This window comes from Sesamum indicum, linkage group LG8 (genome assembly GCF_000512975.1).
Source record: "Sesamum indicum cultivar Zhongzhi No. 13 linkage group LG8, S_indicum_v1.0, whole genome shotgun sequence".
Taxonomy (NCBI): Eukaryota; Viridiplantae; Streptophyta; class Magnoliopsida; order Lamiales; family Pedaliaceae; genus Sesamum; species Sesamum indicum.
In genome coordinates this window covers 19,977,604-19,996,353 of record NC_026152.1, presented here as the reverse complement: position 1 = coordinate 19,996,353, position 18,750 = coordinate 19,977,604, and the positions used below count along the sequence as shown (strand labels likewise).

At 37.7% G+C, this 18,750-nt stretch overlaps 6 protein-coding genes and 1 long non-coding RNA gene across 9 annotated transcripts in view; 4 read left to right on the top strand and 3 right to left on the bottom strand.

The window, feature by feature from the left end:
• On the top strand, positions 192–3,113 carry LOC110012458 (plastid division protein PDV2). Its single transcript, XM_020696258.1, has 2 exons — positions 192–758; positions 2,283–3,113. The coding sequence occupies exons 1-2, from the start codon at positions 519–521 to the stop codon at positions 2,940–2,942; spliced, it is 900 nt and encodes a 299-aa protein (XP_020551917.1). The 5' UTR covers positions 192–518; the 3' UTR covers positions 2,943–3,113.
• On the top strand, positions 4,605–5,450 carry LOC105169904 (non-symbiotic hemoglobin 1-like). The gene is made up of 3 exons (XM_020696259.1): positions 4,605–4,788; positions 4,876–4,990; positions 5,073–5,450. Exons 1-3 carry the CDS (start codon positions 4,652–4,654, stop codon positions 5,316–5,318), a joined length of 498 nt encoding a protein of 165 aa, XP_020551918.1. The 5' UTR covers positions 4,605–4,651; the 3' UTR covers positions 5,319–5,450.
• Positions 6,128–7,113, bottom strand: LOC105169903. The gene has a single exon (XM_011090456.2). The coding sequence runs from the start codon at positions 6,838–6,840 to the stop codon at positions 6,346–6,348; it is 495 nt and encodes a 164-aa protein (XP_011088758.1). The 5' UTR covers positions 6,841–7,113; the 3' UTR covers positions 6,128–6,345.
• LOC105169599 lies at positions 7,673–9,241 on the bottom strand. The gene is made up of 2 exons (XM_011090024.2): positions 8,550–9,241; positions 7,673–8,235 (listed from the first exon to the last, which is right to left on the bottom strand). Exons 1-2 carry the CDS (start codon positions 8,978–8,980, stop codon positions 7,899–7,901), a joined length of 768 nt encoding a protein of 255 aa, XP_011088326.1. The 5' UTR covers positions 8,981–9,241; the 3' UTR covers positions 7,673–7,898.
• LOC105169598 lies at positions 10,478–13,252 on the bottom strand. Of its 3 annotated transcripts, none has more exons than XR_002287681.1 (3): positions 11,360–13,252; positions 10,910–11,019; positions 10,478–10,841 (listed from the first exon to the last, which is right to left on the bottom strand). It is a non-coding gene; the product is annotated as an uncharacterized LOC105169598 (long non-coding RNA). The 3 variants fall into 3 exon arrangements; XR_002287682.1 differs by having other exon boundaries at positions 11,793–13,252; XR_848443.2 differs by having other exon boundaries at positions 12,188–13,252.
• Positions 13,254–14,552, top strand: LOC105169902 (RING-H2 finger protein ATL65; the record flags this gene model as incomplete). Its single annotated transcript, XM_011090455.2, has 1 exon — positions 13,254–14,552. A coding segment is annotated over one exon (1,236 nt), but the record flags the coding sequence as incomplete, so codon positions are not given.
• The window catches only part of LOC105169597 (long chain acyl-CoA synthetase 2), a 4,710-nt gene continuing 4,090 nt past the window's right edge, over positions 18,131–18,750 (top strand). The window contains exon 1 of the mRNA XM_011090023.2: positions 18,131–18,472. Coding sequence (XP_011088325.1) covers positions 18,327–18,472 — 146 coding nt within the window. The 5' untranslated portion in view covers positions 18,131–18,326. The remainder of the gene's footprint in view (positions 18,473–18,750) is intronic.

The following is an 18,750-nucleotide window of genomic DNA, read 5'->3' as shown; positions in this document are numbered from 1 at the left end:
GTATTGGACACTCGAGTATTAAAAAAAGAACCATAATTTTTAATAAAATCAAAAGAAAAAAGAAAAAAAATCAAAATAACAAAGAAAAATATGCACACTGTTGTGTCTTTTTCTTTTTTTGATTGATAATTTGATTTTTGGCCTTTCCTGCAAGTTTGGTCAGTGTGTAACCCTAATAGTTGACTTCCAACCACAGACACATGAAATTTTCTTCTTCTTCTTCTTGTAAATTTTAATAGTCATTTTGAAAGAAAGAAAGACAAGATTTTGCCCTTTCGGCACAGGCACCAAATCTGAGGCTGCCTGCAGCTAAAAAGTTTTTCTACTCCTAATTTAAACCACAATTCCTTGATCCTGGTCAGACTTATTTTGGCGCTTCTCGCAACCGTCTTTGGTTGCTGCTTTCGAACCTTCTTCCCACCCCGGCCACAAACATAAAAAAATTTCACCTCACACACAGCACAACCCTCACGCACTGAGAGGTAAATTCGAGAACAGAAAAGCGCTTTCTTCTTAGAATGGATGAAGATAGAATAGGGTTGGTTTTGGCTAAGACCTCAGAGTTAAGGTCCAAGATTGTTAACTGCATTCACAAAACAGCTCCTAATGTAGAGAAAGAAGGTAAAGAGAGTGAGTCGAAAGAATTTGAAGCAAGCCCAGATGCAGAAAATCAAGATGATACTGAGGAAGAAGCAGAGAGTCTTCTCAATATTAGAGATGCCCTTGAATCCCTCGAGGGCCAGCTGTCTTCTCTACAGGTCCTTTTCTTCTCAAATTTCCTTTTTAAAATTGGTTTTCCAGTTTGATGTTTTGCCATGTTAATTTAAGGGTTTTATGTTATGGGAAGTTCTTAGATTTGGAGTTTTTTAGTTGTTTAGATGGGATTTTGTTGTTGAATGAACTAGATATGGCTGACTATTTTAAGATTTAAACAATGGCTGGTTTCTTGAAAACTCTGAGAATGTTAGCGCTTCTTTTTGTTTTCTTTGGAAAATTGCCTGCTCTCTGTTTGTTTCAAGCTGAATTTCTTACTACGGTCGCCCAATTCTTCCTGTTTCGAATGCCTGATTGGTTGAACAACTGTTCCTGTGAACGTCGTCTAGTCTGGTGCAAGTTTTAGACAGACTATGCAATTTTCTGTTGTATGTCCAAAATATGTTGGCCAGAGACATGGGGGATTCTGGTGCTGCCTGCCAGTAAAATGAGAATTGGTTGTAGTTTATTATTGAGGCTGCGCACCAATCATTGACTTTAGAAGTTAATAGAACCGGCCATTGTCCATTCATGCTGGCCTGTCAATGGAAATTCTGTATACTGTGAAGGTCTTTGGATTTAGAATGACCTCTGGGATTACTCTAAAGATTTGCTGTGGAACATGCCAATTAATCAAGATAGGCAATGAGGATCCTATATGTATGATTCTTGTCGACAAAGATAATCTGATAAAGTAGTGAAAAGCTAGCCTAATAGGAGTAGGTAGAAACTTTACGGGCTGAAGCTTAAAGTCAAGTAAAGTGTATAACATACCGGGGGCCGAGTACAGCATCTGGCTAGATGAAGCTTGATAGCCACCATTTGATATGATTGTTTGGCTTTATGTTGAAAATAGATAGTAATTAATCAAATACTTAAAAGAACTAACTGCCATATTATGTTTATATGGTTGAATATCATTATATAAGTATCAAATTCACAAGCCTACTTTGGAACTTTTGAGTCTACCATCTCTGAGGATTTTGGTTTCATGTTTGAGCTTAAGCTGAGGTCTGTTTTGAGAGGAGCTGCCTCAGAAAGCTTATAGTTCCACACTTCTTGAAAGATGTTCCTGATGGGAGCTGCTGGATTCTATTGATTTACATGTCTTTCCAATCAGGATCAAATCTACTTTCGCTTCATAGGGAGTAAAATTGTGCAGACTAGCTTAAGCTCATTGTCCACATTCAGGTGTTTTATACTCCCCACTGTCCAACACTGAAAGAGTAAAGCATCTTAGGGGTTTGTCTTTCTGAAAATTTACACTATATTCATCAAGTCCAAATGACATCTGATTTTTGAACTGCACTCTAAGTTGCCGTCAGCATATAAGCTGGAGTATAACATTTCCAGCTAAGTATCGACTAAGTTTATGCCCTCTAATTCACATTAAATACTTAATAGATGTTCGCTTATCAGTTTCTCTGAACCTGCACCCATGAACTGTGACTTCATTTTTGTTTGTTTATTTTTCCGAATATGAGGTTGAAGCTCCTAATATACACCTCCCGTCCTATTTCCCTCATTAGGCACTGCAACAGCAGCAATGGTATGAAAAAGAAGCAGCCTTGGCTGAGATTGAATACAGCCAAAAAAAGTTGCTGAAAGAGCTGAAGGAATACAAAGGCAAGGACTTGGAAGTCATACACGAGGCCATTGCTTTTGCTGGTGAAACAGAGGACAGCAACGATCTCCTCCTTCCCCCATACCCAAGTCGACCTCTTCAGTCTGTTGTCTCAGACAATGGCTATCTCTCAAACTTCACTTCCACTCGCAAATTTCATCAAAACGGGGCGATAGCTGGTGGCTTAAAAAATCTCCTCGATGTTCCGAAGGATCTCCACAAGTCGGAGACTAGCCATAGACAATCTGGACCATCGAGCCCATTTCAACGGGTAAAAGTCTTGATAAGCACGGCCGCTAAGGCAGCTGTGACCATAGCCGGGGTGGTGACGATCTTGAGTTTGGCTGGTTTTGAGCCAAGGCTGAGAAAAAGGGATAATCAGTTGAAGCTACCAGACTTATTTCAGCTGCAACGGAATAATGAGAAGGGAGCTACTGTTGAGTGTCCAGCAGGGAAGGTCCCTGTGAAGGAAAATGGCGAAATCCGGTGCGTCGTGAAAGAGAGAGTCGAAATTCCATTTGAGTCGGTTGTTGCTACTCCTGATGTGAGCTACGGTTGTGGTTGAAATGAAATTTGTTCAGACTTAACCTGAAAAAGAGAAAAAGAATTGTAGGAGTATTCATTTGTGTCTTTTTTGTATATTCCCATCTCTTTTTGACATACGTTCTGAAAGTCTATCGTTCTGATGATGTAGTAATTGTCCTCATCTTTGTGCAAGTAATGGGACAACAGCAAATGCAAGCATCTGTGAGAAACCACAGACTTCACAGAAACCAGGGAAAACTGAAGGGCTTTTCTATGTCTAAATTCACTTGCATTATTTCTCCGCCATCTTCTTTTTCTCTTTAGTATATACGCTTTCCTTTAAGCTCTCTGCCTCTCTTTGGTGGTTTGAATCACCAGTAAAAACATGTTACATCTGCCACACTTGCATATAACAAATATTTTTTTATATTTTTAAAATATATTATAAATAAAGATAAAATATATAATCAATAAATCAATTTTTTTTAAAAATAAATAAGAAAATAACTTAGAGTTATTATTGACAGAATAAAAGAATATAGTATGGTCTTGTTACAAATAACCATTCATGAGTAAAAAAGACATTTCATTTTTATATTGATATAGATACAAATACATTTTCTTCTCTTTTACTAATTGTTTCCTTTTAGGGTGGTGGGTAAGATTTATATTTCAATATCCTAAACTTAATTTTGTAATCTTATTTAATATCTCATAGTTATTTTTATTTGAGATTATTACACCATCCTTCCATAATTGACTCCTTGTGATATGAAAAATTACATCTAATACCTCTGACATTTATTTCTGTCAAATTATAGATTCATTCATCAATCAAAATTAACAGAAAAAAAAAGGAAAAAAATCATATTGATATGACAAATTATACAATCAAATATTAGACTATATTTTCTATAATTAAATTGTGGTTTCCATTATGAAATAGTGTAATTCGTTTCAATTAATAGAGCCCAAAAACAATTGAGGTTCAAGAAGACAACGTAACAATTACACAACGCAAATTCAAGTCCTCCATCAAAGCAGCAACGGGTTACAGTTTTCCTAACCAATATTTAAGCTGAAGAGGAGAAAGAAGGAAAAAGAATAGCATTATTTTGTATTTACCATTGTTCTGTGATTCATCAAACTAACATATTTCAAATCATTTTCATATTGTAGCATTACATATTTACCTTTATTTGACTTCTTACTGATTTATTGTGACTCAAATAATTTTTTTTCTGATCAAACTATTTTTATTTATCTTTATATGAAAATATTTATTTGACATATAATAAATTTAAAGGTGAATTGAAAATAAATATAAATTTTTATTTAATTAGTTTTGGTTAAAAAAATAGCAAGGGTTTTATTAGGTGTGAAATCTCGGGGTTGGTGGTGGAATATTGAGGTGGGGGCGGAGACAAAATCAAAATTGACATGCATCCTGCAAATAGTATTAGTTTAGAGTAGAGTGAATATTAGATAGATAATGAAATGGGGTTTGCAGTCAACGGCAGGCAGAGGCAGCACGTACGTAAAACCATGTTCAGCCGCCGTCGCACGCAGCCCCTGGTTTATCACACTTGCTCTTCAATGAGTCCATTCATCTTCTCCGAATCAAAATAATTTTGTACGACTACTGTGGCTTTCCAGTATTATGAAGGGTCACTTAATTATATATATATATATATGTATAACTGATGAAGTATTCCATATTCATCATCTTCACAAACATCTTCCAAAGTAATGATGAGTAGTGTTGAAATATTGAAGGTGGAAGGAGGAGAGAGTTGGTTTACAGAAGAAGAAGAAGGTCTGGTGAGCAAGTCATGGAACTTGATGAAGAAGGATGCTGGGGAATGGGGCCTCAAATTTTTCCTCAAGTAATTATAATAATATATCCACTACTTCATTGTGATCATCTCTCTATTTGTTATCCCATTAATATATAATTAGATGATGATGATCAGGATATTCGAGATAGCGCCGTCGGCCCAGAAGATGTTTTCATTTCTGCGAGAATCAAACGTGGCACTGGAGCAGAATGCAAAGCTTAAGGCACATGCCAAGTCTGTTTTTGTGATGGTGAGTTGAGTTATGATTGTGGATTGCATGTGATTGATGTATAAAGAAGATGATATTGATGAATGAATGGTACGTAGTACAGACATGTGAAGCTGCAGTTGAGCTCCGGAGATCAGGAGAAGTGGTGATTAGAGAATCGAGTTTGAAGAAATTAGGGGGGGTGCACTTGAAATACGGGGTGGTGGATGAGCACTTCGAGGTCACCAAATATGCGCTCTTGGAGACCATAAAAGAGGCAGTCGGGGAAATGTGGACGCCGGAGATGAAGAGGGCGTGGAGTGTTGCTTATCATCATTTGGTTGCTGCTATCAAGACTCATATGAAATGAAACATAATCATTTCATTTTTCATTGGCTTTGAGTGTGTTGTAATCTTATGTTTTCGTTTTCTGTCTCATTCCCTACTCTCCTCTGTATTCATTTCAGTAAAAGTATTTTCCAATAAATAAAAATCTGTTTTTCAATATTTTTATTGCGATTGCTTTTCAAAAATACTTTGTAGTTAGTTTTTTATTGGGAATTGGTAATGGGTAATCAATTTGGCTGTAGAGTGGTGTAGGACAACTCTCCTTCCACCTCCACTGCTGAGACCTCATCAATCTCCTGTTGATTCATTACTGTACTAGCTTTGATGGCCAGGGCACACAAGTCCTGGAGAGAGAGAGAGAGAGTATACAATTTTTTTTAAAAAAAAAGAAGCAATATATATGTATATTTTCATATGTAGAAATCAGATTGGTGCAAGTTGATAATAATAAATAATAATTGGAGGTGAAGGTGAAGAGTGAAGCAAGAAAGAGAAAGAGCCAGAAATCCTTTATTTCAAATTTGGGCAACACCATATGTAATTAAGGAAACTAAAGAATAATTAATTCCTAAAAGAAAGGGAAAGGGAAAGGGAAAATGAAAAGGTGAATGCGGTGGTGTTATGTGATTTGTTGGTTTGCAAGTGTTGAGGAAATTGCTTCATCGCCCCCCACACTCCATACCACACTCATTCATATTTCTATCTCACTATTATTATAATTTGATTTTGAGGACATAATCTATATACATATATATCATGCTTCCATCCATATTTCCAGATTTCATTCTCAACAAAATGTTGTAATTATTTGAGCATCCAAATTGGACTTAATATAAACTGAAAATATATATATATAAAGAACAATTCACTGATGATTTGCGCTATACAAAATTGTACACATTTCCACTGATTCTACCTTAATTCTATCATAATATCAAATTCTAATTACTAATTAATTTCTAACATGAAGAGTATAAGATATAGTATTATTTTATATATTAATACAAGACTTGCACTATACTTACTCTAAGAATTTCCACTTTCCTTTTTCACTCTTCACTTATCGCACTTAATTTGCCACCACCAAACTTGCAATTACCACCAGCTCCGCCATCATCCGCCGCCGCCGTCTCCTTCTGATCACCAAACACCATCACCACAGGCTCAATCTTTCTCAACGCACAACAACCGCACCTCCTCATCCCATCCTTATTCCTACTACGACTACCACCAGAAAGGGCTACACTCGCTTTAACAGCCAACGCAGCCATATCCTCCGCCTGCAGCCGCTGGTTCCTCCACCGCAGCGGCAGCTCAAAGTAGACCTCCCCCGGCTGCAGCACCTCATCTCCGCCCATCTCTCCCACGAATTGGTCGAATTCCATGTCGTCGGAGCTGCATATGAAGCAATCCGGATTCTGCTGCAGCGCAAGTGAAACCTTAACGGGCCACGAAAATTCTTGAAGCCGTCCGTCCAGGAGAACTAGCTTGGCCGTGACAGCAGTAGTGGATCTAGACCCATCGCAGGATCTACAGTTTCCCATATATACTTTAGGTAGAAACTTTAGAAAAAATAAAAACACAAGCAAAGTATGAATGGCAGCAAAATCAAGGGGTTTGAATCTGATTATTAATACTAAGCACGCACGCACGCACGCAGCAACCTTATCCAATTATTGTAGAAATTTTGTAAACTTAATAAAAAGGACTGGTGTTGTATGCATGCAGCAATATTCAAAGGTTTCATTGTTGCTGCGTCGTTTTAATTAGCTGTCGTTTTTATATTTTCTTGGAATTGTTATAGTTAGGAGGACCAATTCTTGATTGAAGACTTACATACATAAGAGTCGTCAATCATATTTTGTTAGAACATCAAATCAACGGTCAATTGGATAGGAAACTTGATGATCATTATATGTTGTCCACCCATATTGAAAAAGGAAACCACCCACAAATTCAATTCCTCCAGTCTTGGAACCAACTTCAACTGTTTCCACATTTGCTCTACGGTTTAATTCATGTTAATGACCGATATTTAATTGATTACTTGTTTTAAATTATGTATCAATCATATCGCGCAAGTATAATTGATTGTTATTTAATCAACCCAATTGAATTAGAGTTTTTCATTCACTCATACATATATAATATATAGTGGCTAGCCACTGCATGTCAAACTTTGATTCTTGATTAAATATTAATCGTGATTTTAATTATCTTATAATGAATTGATAATACTGTCACGAAAGATTCTTGAATCAACTACAGTAGGTACGAGAATTTTATAGTCTTCATCTCTATAATCAATGATTAATTGATGAGTAATGATGGAACACGTTGAGCGACGATTACTTATACCCTTAATGATTCAAAGATAGTGAAATGAAGATGGATTGGTCCCACAAATCTCTGAGCAAGGATCATATATATAATTAAGGAAATTAAGAGACGTATATATATATATATACTTACATCCTTACTTAATTAGTCATAATCTTATAATTAAAGTTGTTAAATTTATTTTGAGCTTAATTATAATTATTTAGAGATGGATGATGATCATCATATAATATGGGGGGTATGTAGCGGAGATGCGGTACTACTATTTGGACATCAATGTACCAACGAGAGCAGCAATAAGGGTGGTGGGATCCCCTAGAACAGCGGATATGACGAACTGCAAGGCCAAACCAGCCACCTCGCAGCATTTCTGGGCTTTCCCTTTGCTGCTCTTCTTGTGATTGTGAGTCTGCAGTGTAGCCCTCAAGCTGGGGATCCTCGTTTCCAATTTCCTGCTGCTGGAGTAGCTATTCCCCACCCGTCCACCGTAGTAGATTTCGTGCCAGCTGTCCACCAGCATCTCCTTCACGCACGCCACGTGTAGGTTGTACTTCTTGCAAGACGATCTGTAGCTCCAGCTCCTCCCCTTTCTCCCGCACCTACCACCAATAACTTCCATTTTTATTTTTAAAGAAACATTTTAATAGAATTTCTGTGGTAGAAACTTTGCAATTATTATTCTACTCGGCACATCATATATTTATCACTCTTGTTAAACTACGTACATGCGTATATAAATAATTTGTGTTTATTTACAAAATAAAAGAATAAATTAATTAAGTACTTAATATTTATATATACCAATATTTTTCTAACTCAATATGAGCACATTTTCGAATTAAAATCTTTAATTTGAAGTTATATATATACGTTGAAGAGATGGGTAGAGATGGAGGAGTTGAAGTATATATGCCTGTGACATGGGGCGCTAACTTTCTTGTACAAGTACAACTTGATTTCGCCATCATCCAGCACCATCGGCAGCTTAGCGCAGCATGGGTGCAGATCAAACCCACACGACTTGCAGTGGTACACGAACCCCGCCACGTCCTTCTCGCACGCGTTGCAGTACCGCGCCACCTGTCCCGGCGCCCTGCTCAGGAACTGGAACGAGCATTTGGTGTAGAAAGGATGCACGATGGACGGGGACGGCATCGCGCAATGCGTGTGCAAGTCAAAGTTGCCGGCTCCGCCGCCGTATCCTCCTCCTCCTCCTCCGCAGCACTTGTAGCGGGAACCGATGCCGGCTTCCTTGCATCCGTCGCACTTGAAGGGCGCCTCGGAGTACTCGAACTTGAGGTTGTGGTGTGGGTGGCTGAAGTGGGAGATTTCATTGTATTTCATGGTGCAGGGAATTAGAGGAGAGCTGTGGTTGGGTAAGAGATTTGTTTAGGGGATGGGAGGAGAAAATCATAAGATGTGGTCGAGTAATTTAAGGTTGTTAGAGGCTTCAAGTTGAAGCAATTGAGGAAGAATGGAGGATTTATGCTACTTAAGAGAGATATACATATCTGTGTTGGTGGTGGTTGTAACTTGTACGTACGTCTTCAACTTCAAACCCGCATTAGAATATGAGAATTTTTCACTTTATATATATATGATTTCTCAAAATACATAAAAGGCTTTTATACCAATTAACATACACACCCCCACACATACATAAAAATACATATAGAATCTTACTTGAAAATTGTACGTAGCCAAATTGAGATTATGTCGATGCTGAAAAGTGCAGAACAAGAATTTATAGGAGGATTCAATGAGATTATTTAGGAAGGATATATATGTGGATTGAGAAAGAATAAGAATTTGTGGGAAGTTGAATTATAAATGAGAACATCCTGGGACTTAATTAATTACTAACTCATATTGTTATCATTATCAAGAACAAGTAGCAGCATATTTGACATCACAGTCAACTAAACCTATACGGTTGGCATATATTACAAAGAACAAATTTTAAGCTCTATCTATCTATCCATCATTATTATTGTCGTGGAGTCCAAGGTGGCAAGAAGGAACTTATTCCCTGGTCAAAATCAAATCTTCCTGTTTCTTTTTCCCCTCCAAAAACAAAAGAAATTCCAATTAGCTGAACTAGTACTAGAAATTACTTTAACTTGCTTTTCCAGCACTGCAATCTCACTTTTACTATAATCTCAATAAGCATTAGAGTTTTGGTGAAATACAACTCCTCAAGTGTATCGGTGTTCAATATATGTTACAATCTGGTAAAAACCCTTTTAACTATCAAATATTCTGAATATCGTAAATAGACGTATATAATTAACACTTAAAAGTTGGTGAAATAAAGTGGCATGATTCTTGATCATGCCTCACAAAATGTTACTTAGCTTAGAAAATGACTCTAAAGAAGGCAAACTTGCAAGAAATACAAAGCTTTTAAACTATGTGTTTCTTCCTCCACATGCTAAAATATGGGAAGAAAGCATCACCAATTGTTTAAGCAATCCTCAAACTGTGAAATCACTGGAAAGATTAATAAAGACAAGTTAAATCATCCTAGTCACATGGTCAAAATATACCCTATGTTGGAGAAAAAGGCTTCAAGTAATGAACCTTTTCTACATCAACAGTGTCAGTGAAGTGTTCTTCCTTTCATTTATTTTATTTTATTTCCTGTTTCTTCCAATCTATCTTCTTTTTGTTTCTTTTGGTAGAGAAAAAAGAACAACATTTGGAAAACTTAAGTGATATGCAAGTAATAGTGTTGGCAATTGGCATCCCCTGATATGGGATCTGTACTTGGAAGAGAATATTGGAAAGGCTTAGTGAATCTGATTCGCTCACTTGTTCACTACTCCTATAACAGTATTAAAGTTAATATGCAATTATTCCTATTCTAGAGCATTATTACATTATCCTCAATAGTTAGAATATTACAACGTATACATCATGATGTGGATCTTCCATCATCACCATTTCGGATATCGACAAGTGTTATAGACAATTTGAAGCTGCTTCATCTTCTCAAAATTGATGGAGCTTAGTGTTTAGTATGCAGCAGGCATGACCCTTCTTTGGCATGCTTACCAATTGATTTATACAAACTACTATTGCTAATTTTGATGTGATAAATATACCAATGGTCCTAATGCACTCGAAAAATGATATCTTGATCTGGTTTTGAAGGAAGCGGTAAAGTTCTTTTTTGTATGATGAAGTTCTTGCCAGCTGCAACATGCTGTCACAAACGTAAATGATTATCTCGACTGGAAAGGACTTCAAATACGTTAAACTGGGTTGCTTTACCTTATAACTGAGACAGAGTCAAGAGCAAAGGAACACCTCCAGCCAAACTTATATATCTTTTGCTTGTATTTTCTGATTTTCTTCCCTCCTTCAGGTATGTATATTAATAGCTGCAAGAATAAGACCACAAGAATTCTATTCAAAAAAATAATAATAATAATAAGACCACAAGAAATCTGTTCAAAAAAATAATAAGACCACAAGAAAGCATAAATTAGCAGGGGTACTAGCTTGGGGGTTTATTGATGCCAGTGCAGCTAGAAGAATTCAGATCAGTTATAGTCCTTTTCTTTCATTTCCAACCAGCCTTTAGAGATTAGAGATGCAACTTAGAAGTAACTTCTTCAACCACAAGATTTCGGACAAAAAATAACATTCCAGAAGATCTTCACGGATAAAAAAGACAACATAAACCTTTACATCACATAATAGGGAATGTATTCCTTCTACCTTGAGATCCTATTCTCTTGATTCAATACTACTTTTACTATTCCCATCACAAACTTTCTACGAATTAAGCTCCTAACGATAATCAACATGGGAATACAAAGCCGATGCAATGGGAGATAGGTTATAACAGACTTGATTGAAGATTTTCTTTCAACACAAGCTTTCTTTCTTCTTGGTGCTGTGAATATCTGCAAGAAAGTGTAAGGGCAGGTGTCTTCTCTTCTTCTCCTTATTCTGTTTTAAACTTGTATTCAAGGAATCTTGTTTGGGAGGGTGGGGGGTAAAAAGACTGTTAGGATAAAGCTTGGGGAGAAGGACAAAGTAGAACTTAGAAACGACATAATCGAATGAAATTGGGAGGTCTAAAAAAGAAAAAACACACATGAGCTAATTAAAGCCGTTGTTTACAATGGGTTTGCAAAAAAAACTCAACTTGACAATTGCTTCACACAACAGGTCCCATGTTGAGCACTTGTTTTATTACAATTCACCAACTCCACATCCCAACACCCAAACAGCTAATCTGACTAATAATTCAAATGCATTAGTGAATAAGGGTGGATCAATCAAGTGTAACAAAGAAGACAATCATATAGTGAAGGCAACATATTACACAGAAGCCATTTGATATCATAAATATCAAAGACCAATACGATACGGCAATGAACAATATTAGAAAATTGGAATGGGTGGATGGAGGGAGGGAGTGTAAGGCAGGAACACAAGTAACAAAGAAACACGTGACAACTAATAATCAAAAGTGAGAAATGAATTGAGACACACAAGGTCGAGCCAAATAGGGACGTAGAATTAGTAAAATGTATTCACCAAAAAAATTCAGAGTAAATTCAGGATAGCAGAGGTAGAAAGCAGAGTTAAAGTTGTTGATTTTGATGGGAGAAGTAGGGAAAAATGTAGGGGATGAGAGGAAGGCAAGCAGCGAAGGTGGGTCTAGAGCTGCATAAGCGCCGCCGCGTCGTCTGATTTCCAAATAAAGAATCCCGGAAACATTTAGGCGAATTTTGAGGTGGCAATTTGTGAAATAGAAGAGGGATGTTAAAACCCTAACCCGGGTGGAACAGCAATGCATTATTAGTACAGTAGTTGATTGGATGTAGTGAAGAGTGGGAGTGGGAGTGGTCTAAGCCCATATTTGACCCTTAATTGGCCCTTTTCTTTGTCAACCATTCACATCTTCATTTCATCACCACGTCCACAAATCCAAATCTTCCTTCTGCTCCTCAATCTCATACTATCACTATCACATTAATAAAAATATTATTTGTTCTAAAACAACTATTAATTTTCTAATCACTAAATATTCAGAATATGTTTTCAAAATAAACCGCGTTTGGATATTTCAATGGATTCATACATTATGTAATCTTGCAACAAGATACATACCATTCTTTTATTTTATGTTTATTTATTATTTATTATAATTTAATTCATCCATTCCACGCACTCACACTCCCACTCCCCAAAAAGAAAAAAGTCAAATATTTGCGAATATTTCATACTCGATCCTCTACACCTGGACTAGGAAGTAGGAACCCACATCCTCATCCTCATCATCATCATCATCATTTCATAAAATTAAATTTAAATGCCGCATCAATCAACAATACAACGCCCCATCGACCTGCAAACCCACCAATAGTATAGTCAAGCAGTATCACGTGCGGCACCACGTGATCCTAAGTCTCTCAAGTTAAAAAAGGTACAATTACAAACCAACTCCCAAACTCTGTGTGTGCACCCACCACCCGCAATTAAATTCAGTAAATATATGACGTGGCACTCTCGCCCACAAAACCTCAAACAACAAACCATCCTCACTCTTCACCTCACTCAACCACACTCCCCCCCTTCATTCCACCCCTCCCTCCACCCTCTACCTGACCCTCCTGCCCCCGCCCCACACCTCCCCCGCTCCCATCCATGCCCGCCCTCTTCTTCTCAATCTCCCACAACACCCTTGTCTACCCACTCACCCCCTTCTTTTACGTCGTCGTCGTCGTCGTCGGAATCATCATCAACGCCTCCGTCAAAATTACCGGTTGACTTTAGTCCACCCTTGATAGCCATGGTTGTCATCATCGCAACCGCCTTCGTCATCATCACCTACTCGCGCCTCCTCTCCCGTCACTTCATCCACATCTATCGCCGTTACAGACGGTGGCGTCGACGTCGCCGGCGGTATGTCCCGTCCTCGTCCGCCGGTGATATCGAGTCTCTGCCCTATTCGTTTGACCCCACAGACGCCTTCCACGTGCTGTCACCGTATGGCCTTGACGAATCGATCATCAAAACCATTCCTCTGTCCGTCTACACGCGTAAAAGCGGCTTCCACGATTGCGCGGTGTGCTTGTTGGAGTTCGAAGATAACGATTACGTCCGTACGCTTCCGGTTTGCTCCCACGCCTTCCACGTTGACTGCATAGATATATGGCTCCGGTCGCACGCGAATTGCCCGCTCTGCCGCGCCGGAATATTTCGTCAGGATTCCCCCTTCACTCCTTTAATGGCAGCGAGAATTAGACCCAGTCTTGATGACATGATAGTCGAGAGCACAATTCTGGAACCTCTCAGCGAAATTCCGATGGAGTCGGAGGCAATTACAGAGGGAGAAATCACTCAGGAAGCGTCGCCGAGGCGGAGCAATATTCAATCAGAGGACAGAGTCAACCGCCGGGATTTCTTGTTGAAGCGATCATATTCGTTCGGCTTCGAACGAAACTTAGGATCGGAGAGACTAGTTCTAGAGCCGGTAACAGCCTCGCCGTGGCGGTATAGGCGAGGAGGCGGCGGCGGAAGTTTCTGGAGCAAACGTGCTTCTCCATTTAGCTCCCTAACAAAACCCAGGGTTTTCTCATTTCGCTACTACAGAGGCATGAAATCCCCATTCTTGCGACGGCGGAGCATCGGCGGGTTCTTCCCGTTATCCGAGTCGAGCATGCGTCTGGGCTTATCAAGCGGGGGCAGCTCGTCGAGGAGGACAAAGTCGTTCGCCAGCCCAATGTTCATGAGGTCGTCGGCAGCAGCAGCTGGGGCGGTGTTCTCATCCAGCCGGCTAAGAAGCGGCGATCCAGAGGCACTACTGTCACCGGAGAGATATAACAGAGGGTGAGGATGAAGGACACGTGGATGGATGAGAATTAAATGAGGAAAATTGGAGGGGGGGGGGGGGGGGGCGAGTGGGAAGAGAGTCGTCTCATGGGGAAATTAATAGCATGTCTGAAATTTCTGATGGCGGCATTAAATGGGGGAAGGTATTGAGGGAATAGGCGCATTTAAAGAATTTTGAGGGGTTGGCGTTGGTCGGTCTCTCACTCTCTATCATCTGTACGTATATGCGTAAGTAGGTCTTAAGTTAGTGTACATTTAATATTCATACGATTCTTTCTTGATGGTGGGGATAAGTGATGAATGCATCATTAATGCCAAGAGCTGGCCCTGGCCATGGCCGCTGCCCGCTGCCCGCCCTCTACCACGCCATTACTTTTTTTAATACCTGGAAACTCATCTTTCATCAAACATTTACGGTGAGTACTTGAGATAGGTCTTCATTTTGGTGGCGGCGAACAGCTGCTGCGGTGGTGGTGGTGGTGGTGATTGTGATGGTGGTGGTGGTCTAAATCGGACAAATTGAAGTGGAGCACTAAAAATGGTTCGTGTTTGAAGATTGAAAGAAATGGGGCATAGTAGCACTATGGGGGGAGCTGCTTTTTTTGGGATTTGGGGGGGGTGAAATTGAGCTTTGTATTGGAATAGTGATGTGTTGAAGGCAATTTGGAGAATTCTTATCTTGAATTTATCGTATTGCATCAATTATATAGTTAATTATTTTTTTTGTAATTTTTATATAAATAATTACCTAAGGAAGTAGGGTGAATGTCTTGATCAGGTGATATAATATATATATAATAGTTGATAATTGTGGTGGCGGTCATATTTGGTAATGATGGGGGAGAAATGGACAATTAGCGTTCAATTATTATAACAAAAAACGGGTAATGTAATGATTCGGAATGTTGATATTATTTGTAGTTTTGAGATGAGAAGGGACAGAGGAGAGGGAGAGGGAAAAGGTTTATGGTTTGATGTAATTAACGAAAAAAGAAAGTAAATGGAGAAGAGACAAGATGATGATAAGAACAAAATATGTAAAAGCAAATTCCTTTATATGATGATGTCTTGGATTGGTGTTCCTTTTGACGTCAACCCAAAGGTCCCAAACAAATAAAAAGGGGATATATATATATATATATAGAGAGAGAGAGAGAGAGAGAGAGAGAGAGCCATCAGCCATGCAATGCATGAACTCAACTCCTTTGAGGCCCGGCTCACATAAGAAGTAGGTCTCACTCTCCCTCTCACTGTTCTGGATATATTAGTTCTGCCTAATTAAATGGAAGATTTAATTTGAGCAAAATAAAAACCAGAGGAAGAGACTTTTTGGGCAAAGTATTTGATACCCAAAAAAATGTGATAATCCAAATGATCCTAAAGAAGAAAGTGATCGTAAAAACGAAGGAATGCAAGATTTCGAAAAAAAATTTGTCTAAAGATGTCCAGACGATCTAAATCTAAAAAAAACCTCTACCACCAAGAAAATTTAAAGGCCTAAATTCCTCAACTAAAGTAAAAGTTCATATCATATGGTACTCACCTGGAATTAGGACATTTTCAGACCCTATAGAATCGTAGGACTGGACACTCAATGAAGACTCACAACACCTTCAGTCAAAAATAATCTTCAAATTCTAAAGTTTTGAAATTCCAGTTGATAGAAGGTATCTTCTCAACCATTTTACCAAACATTTGGGAAGATATCCTCATTTGCAGCGGACACTAACTTCCTCATAGGATCACAGATCACCAAGCTTTAGGAGATAATCCTCCACCGAATTCATCAGGGGTCTTATCCAACTAGCTTAAAGTTTCACAACTTTAAAGCCAACTTTCTCATAATTACAATTTTAATTATTTACTTGGAGTTTTACACTTTAAACTTTAATTTTATTCTCTCTCTTGTACACAAGAAACGCGTAATTTCACTATCAATTTCATTGATTTTATACCATCTTAAATTTTAGCATTTTATTTCATTACTTTCTATCCCAACTGGACTCAAATACTATCTTTTGCTCGCATTAGTATTTAATTGAAATAAAATTAATATCTATACTTTATTTTTAAGAAATAGTATACTATGGTGTCTCACATTTTTATAGTCTGTCAATTTTTTTATTTTATTAATTTTTATTTTTCTCTGTCTTCACAACTTCTTATAAATCAAAATATTTATCTTAATATATATTTTTAATTTGATATAAATTAATAATACAATTTATATAAATATTTTATATTAATTCATTTATAAAAATTATATGTATAAGATGTGGCACACTATTGTCTACTGAAATTCAAAGGGAGGGGGCAACTTGAAAGTGGAATGAAGTCGGTGGTGCTTTTGTGGACAGAGAAAGATGAGAGGGAGGAATATGGGGTTGGGTGACCGCTGGAATTTCGTACTTGACTCTCTCTTTTGTTGGATTCTTCATTATTACCCCCCTTTGAAATTACACTCCTGCACAACTACACTTTATTATTTGCTCATTTCTTTATACAGTTACCACTTGTTAATTCTTTAATTAAAATAAAATATTTTTTGAATTATATGTTCATTGATGAGTACTGATGATACAACTCCAATTTCGATTCTCACATTTGAGTAATAGTGTTATCTTCATAATATTGTGGGTAGTAACAAGGGGATGCCAAATTGTTCATCTCCATAATTTCAAGCCACACAGCCCCCAATTTGTTGTAATTATAAATATTTTTGTATTGTTTGAAAAATTATAAATATTTTAATAAATATTTCCCTGTAGACAATCATTTTAGAAGGTATTTTATAATTTTTGAAATGATTAGAAAATATTTATTATTATAATAAATTTTTTGGGAGACGCTTCTAATTTACCCTTCATTTAAAATTATAATCATAATCAACAACAAAGTCCAGAGAAAACCCAAAAAAACTTGCATGTCTTTTTCCTTGATATAGACACCCACATTAATTTAGTAGGGAGAATCACGATTTTCTGCAATTGTATCTGATTCGATATAAACGTTTAGCAACTTTCAACAACTCACAGAAAACACCCGATTAATCACAAAATATGAATATTTACTGCGAAACACATTATTGCAATTAAAATTAATATCAAAATTAAATTTAATCTGCAAATAATTATATATGTTTGAGTGATGATGTATGATACAACGACACAATAATTAGTTTTAATATAAAATTTACATGTAATTATACAAAAAGTAGTGGAAAGCGGGAGTAATTGTCCCAAAATTAAGTGCAATAAAGGTTTAGTACTTAGTCGACATGATTATTGGTTATTGGTCTCGTCCAACTTTTGCCACTCATAAATAAAAAGCTTTTATCATTTCTTGACGTTGTTGACCTGATTAGTTGAGACCTCCACAATCTTACGAGTTTCTCATACATTGTATATTTAAACTCTAATTTTCAAAATATTAAAATGGGACTCCGGATATAAAATTTAAAATTAATTATTGGTATATTGTAATAGTGATTATTTATTACTTACACATATAATTAAAATGATGAGATTGAAGCAAAAATATATGATAATGTGTGGAAAACAGAAAGAGAAAAAGAAGAGGGAAAAGGGTTCAAGTTTCAACTACCAACCATAAATGAAAATTGAAGGCGTCTCATCTGTAAAACCATCGGATCACTGACACTCATAAAGGCCGCCATTATTCAGCTGAGATGTCTTCCTTCCACCACCAATTTATTGCTCCCACTCCCCACCCTCTCCTCTCTTTATTTAATGTTTTAACCTAATTCAAACAAAAACAGAGACAAGGAAAGGGAGTTCACTGCCCTCCCACTTTTGATTTGATTGATTTAGGAGTGGGGATGGGGGATTACGTTGTGAAGGTTGAGGATGGAAGGGGTGCGAGCGACGGGAAGCCGTCGGCAGGACCGGTGTACCGCTGCATTTATGCCAAGGATGGGCTTCTCGACATCCCCACTCACTTCGACTCTCCATGGAACTTCTTCAGGTTTTTCCTCTTATCAACTCTCACTGCGTATTCTGCGTGCCTGTGCGTCTGGCCGATTTGTGTTGCAAATTCTCAACTCTGATGCTCTTCTATTGCGCCGCACCTTTCTTTTTTTTTTCTTTTTTTAATGATTTTTTTTGCAAAATTTCCTGTGAATCAAAAAGAGGAGACCCAAAACAAAAAGGAGTGTCTGTGAAAAGGCCAAAAATGAAAGGGAATTGGCCCATGCAGGTCTCGAACCTGCGACCTTCGCGTTATTAGCACGACGCGCACGACGC

Excerpts from the sequence above, each read along its gene's own strand:
- LOC110012458 (XM_020696258.1), top strand. The coding sequence starts at position 519 with ATGGATGAAGATAGAATAGGGTTGGTTTTGGCTAAGACCTCAGAGTTA. Across the intron at positions 759-2,282 it reads GCCAGCTGTCTTCTCTACAG|GCACTGCAACAGCAGCAATG; the intron begins GTCCTTTTCTTC and ends TTCCCTCATTAG.
- LOC105169904 (XM_020696259.1), top strand. The coding sequence starts at position 4,652 with ATGATGAGTAGTGTTGAAATATTGAAGGTGGAAGGAGGAGAGAGTTGG. Across the intron at positions 4,789-4,875 it reads GGCCTCAAATTTTTCCTCAA|GATATTCGAGATAGCGCCGT; the intron begins GTAATTATAATA and ends GATGATGATCAG. Across the intron at positions 4,991-5,072 it reads CCAAGTCTGTTTTTGTGATG|ACATGTGAAGCTGCAGTTGA; the intron begins GTGAGTTGAGTT and ends TACGTAGTACAG.
- LOC105169903 (XM_011090456.2), bottom strand. The coding sequence starts at position 6,840 with ATGGGAAACTGTAGATCCTGCGATGGGTCTAGATCCACTACTGCTGTC.
- LOC105169599 (XM_011090024.2), bottom strand. The coding sequence starts at position 8,980 with ATGAAATACAATGAAATCTCCCACTTCAGCCACCCACACCACAACCTC. Across the intron at positions 8,236-8,549 it reads GTTAGCGCCCCATGTCACAG|GTGCGGGAGAAAGGGGAGGA; the intron begins GCATATATACTT and ends TATTGGTGGTAG.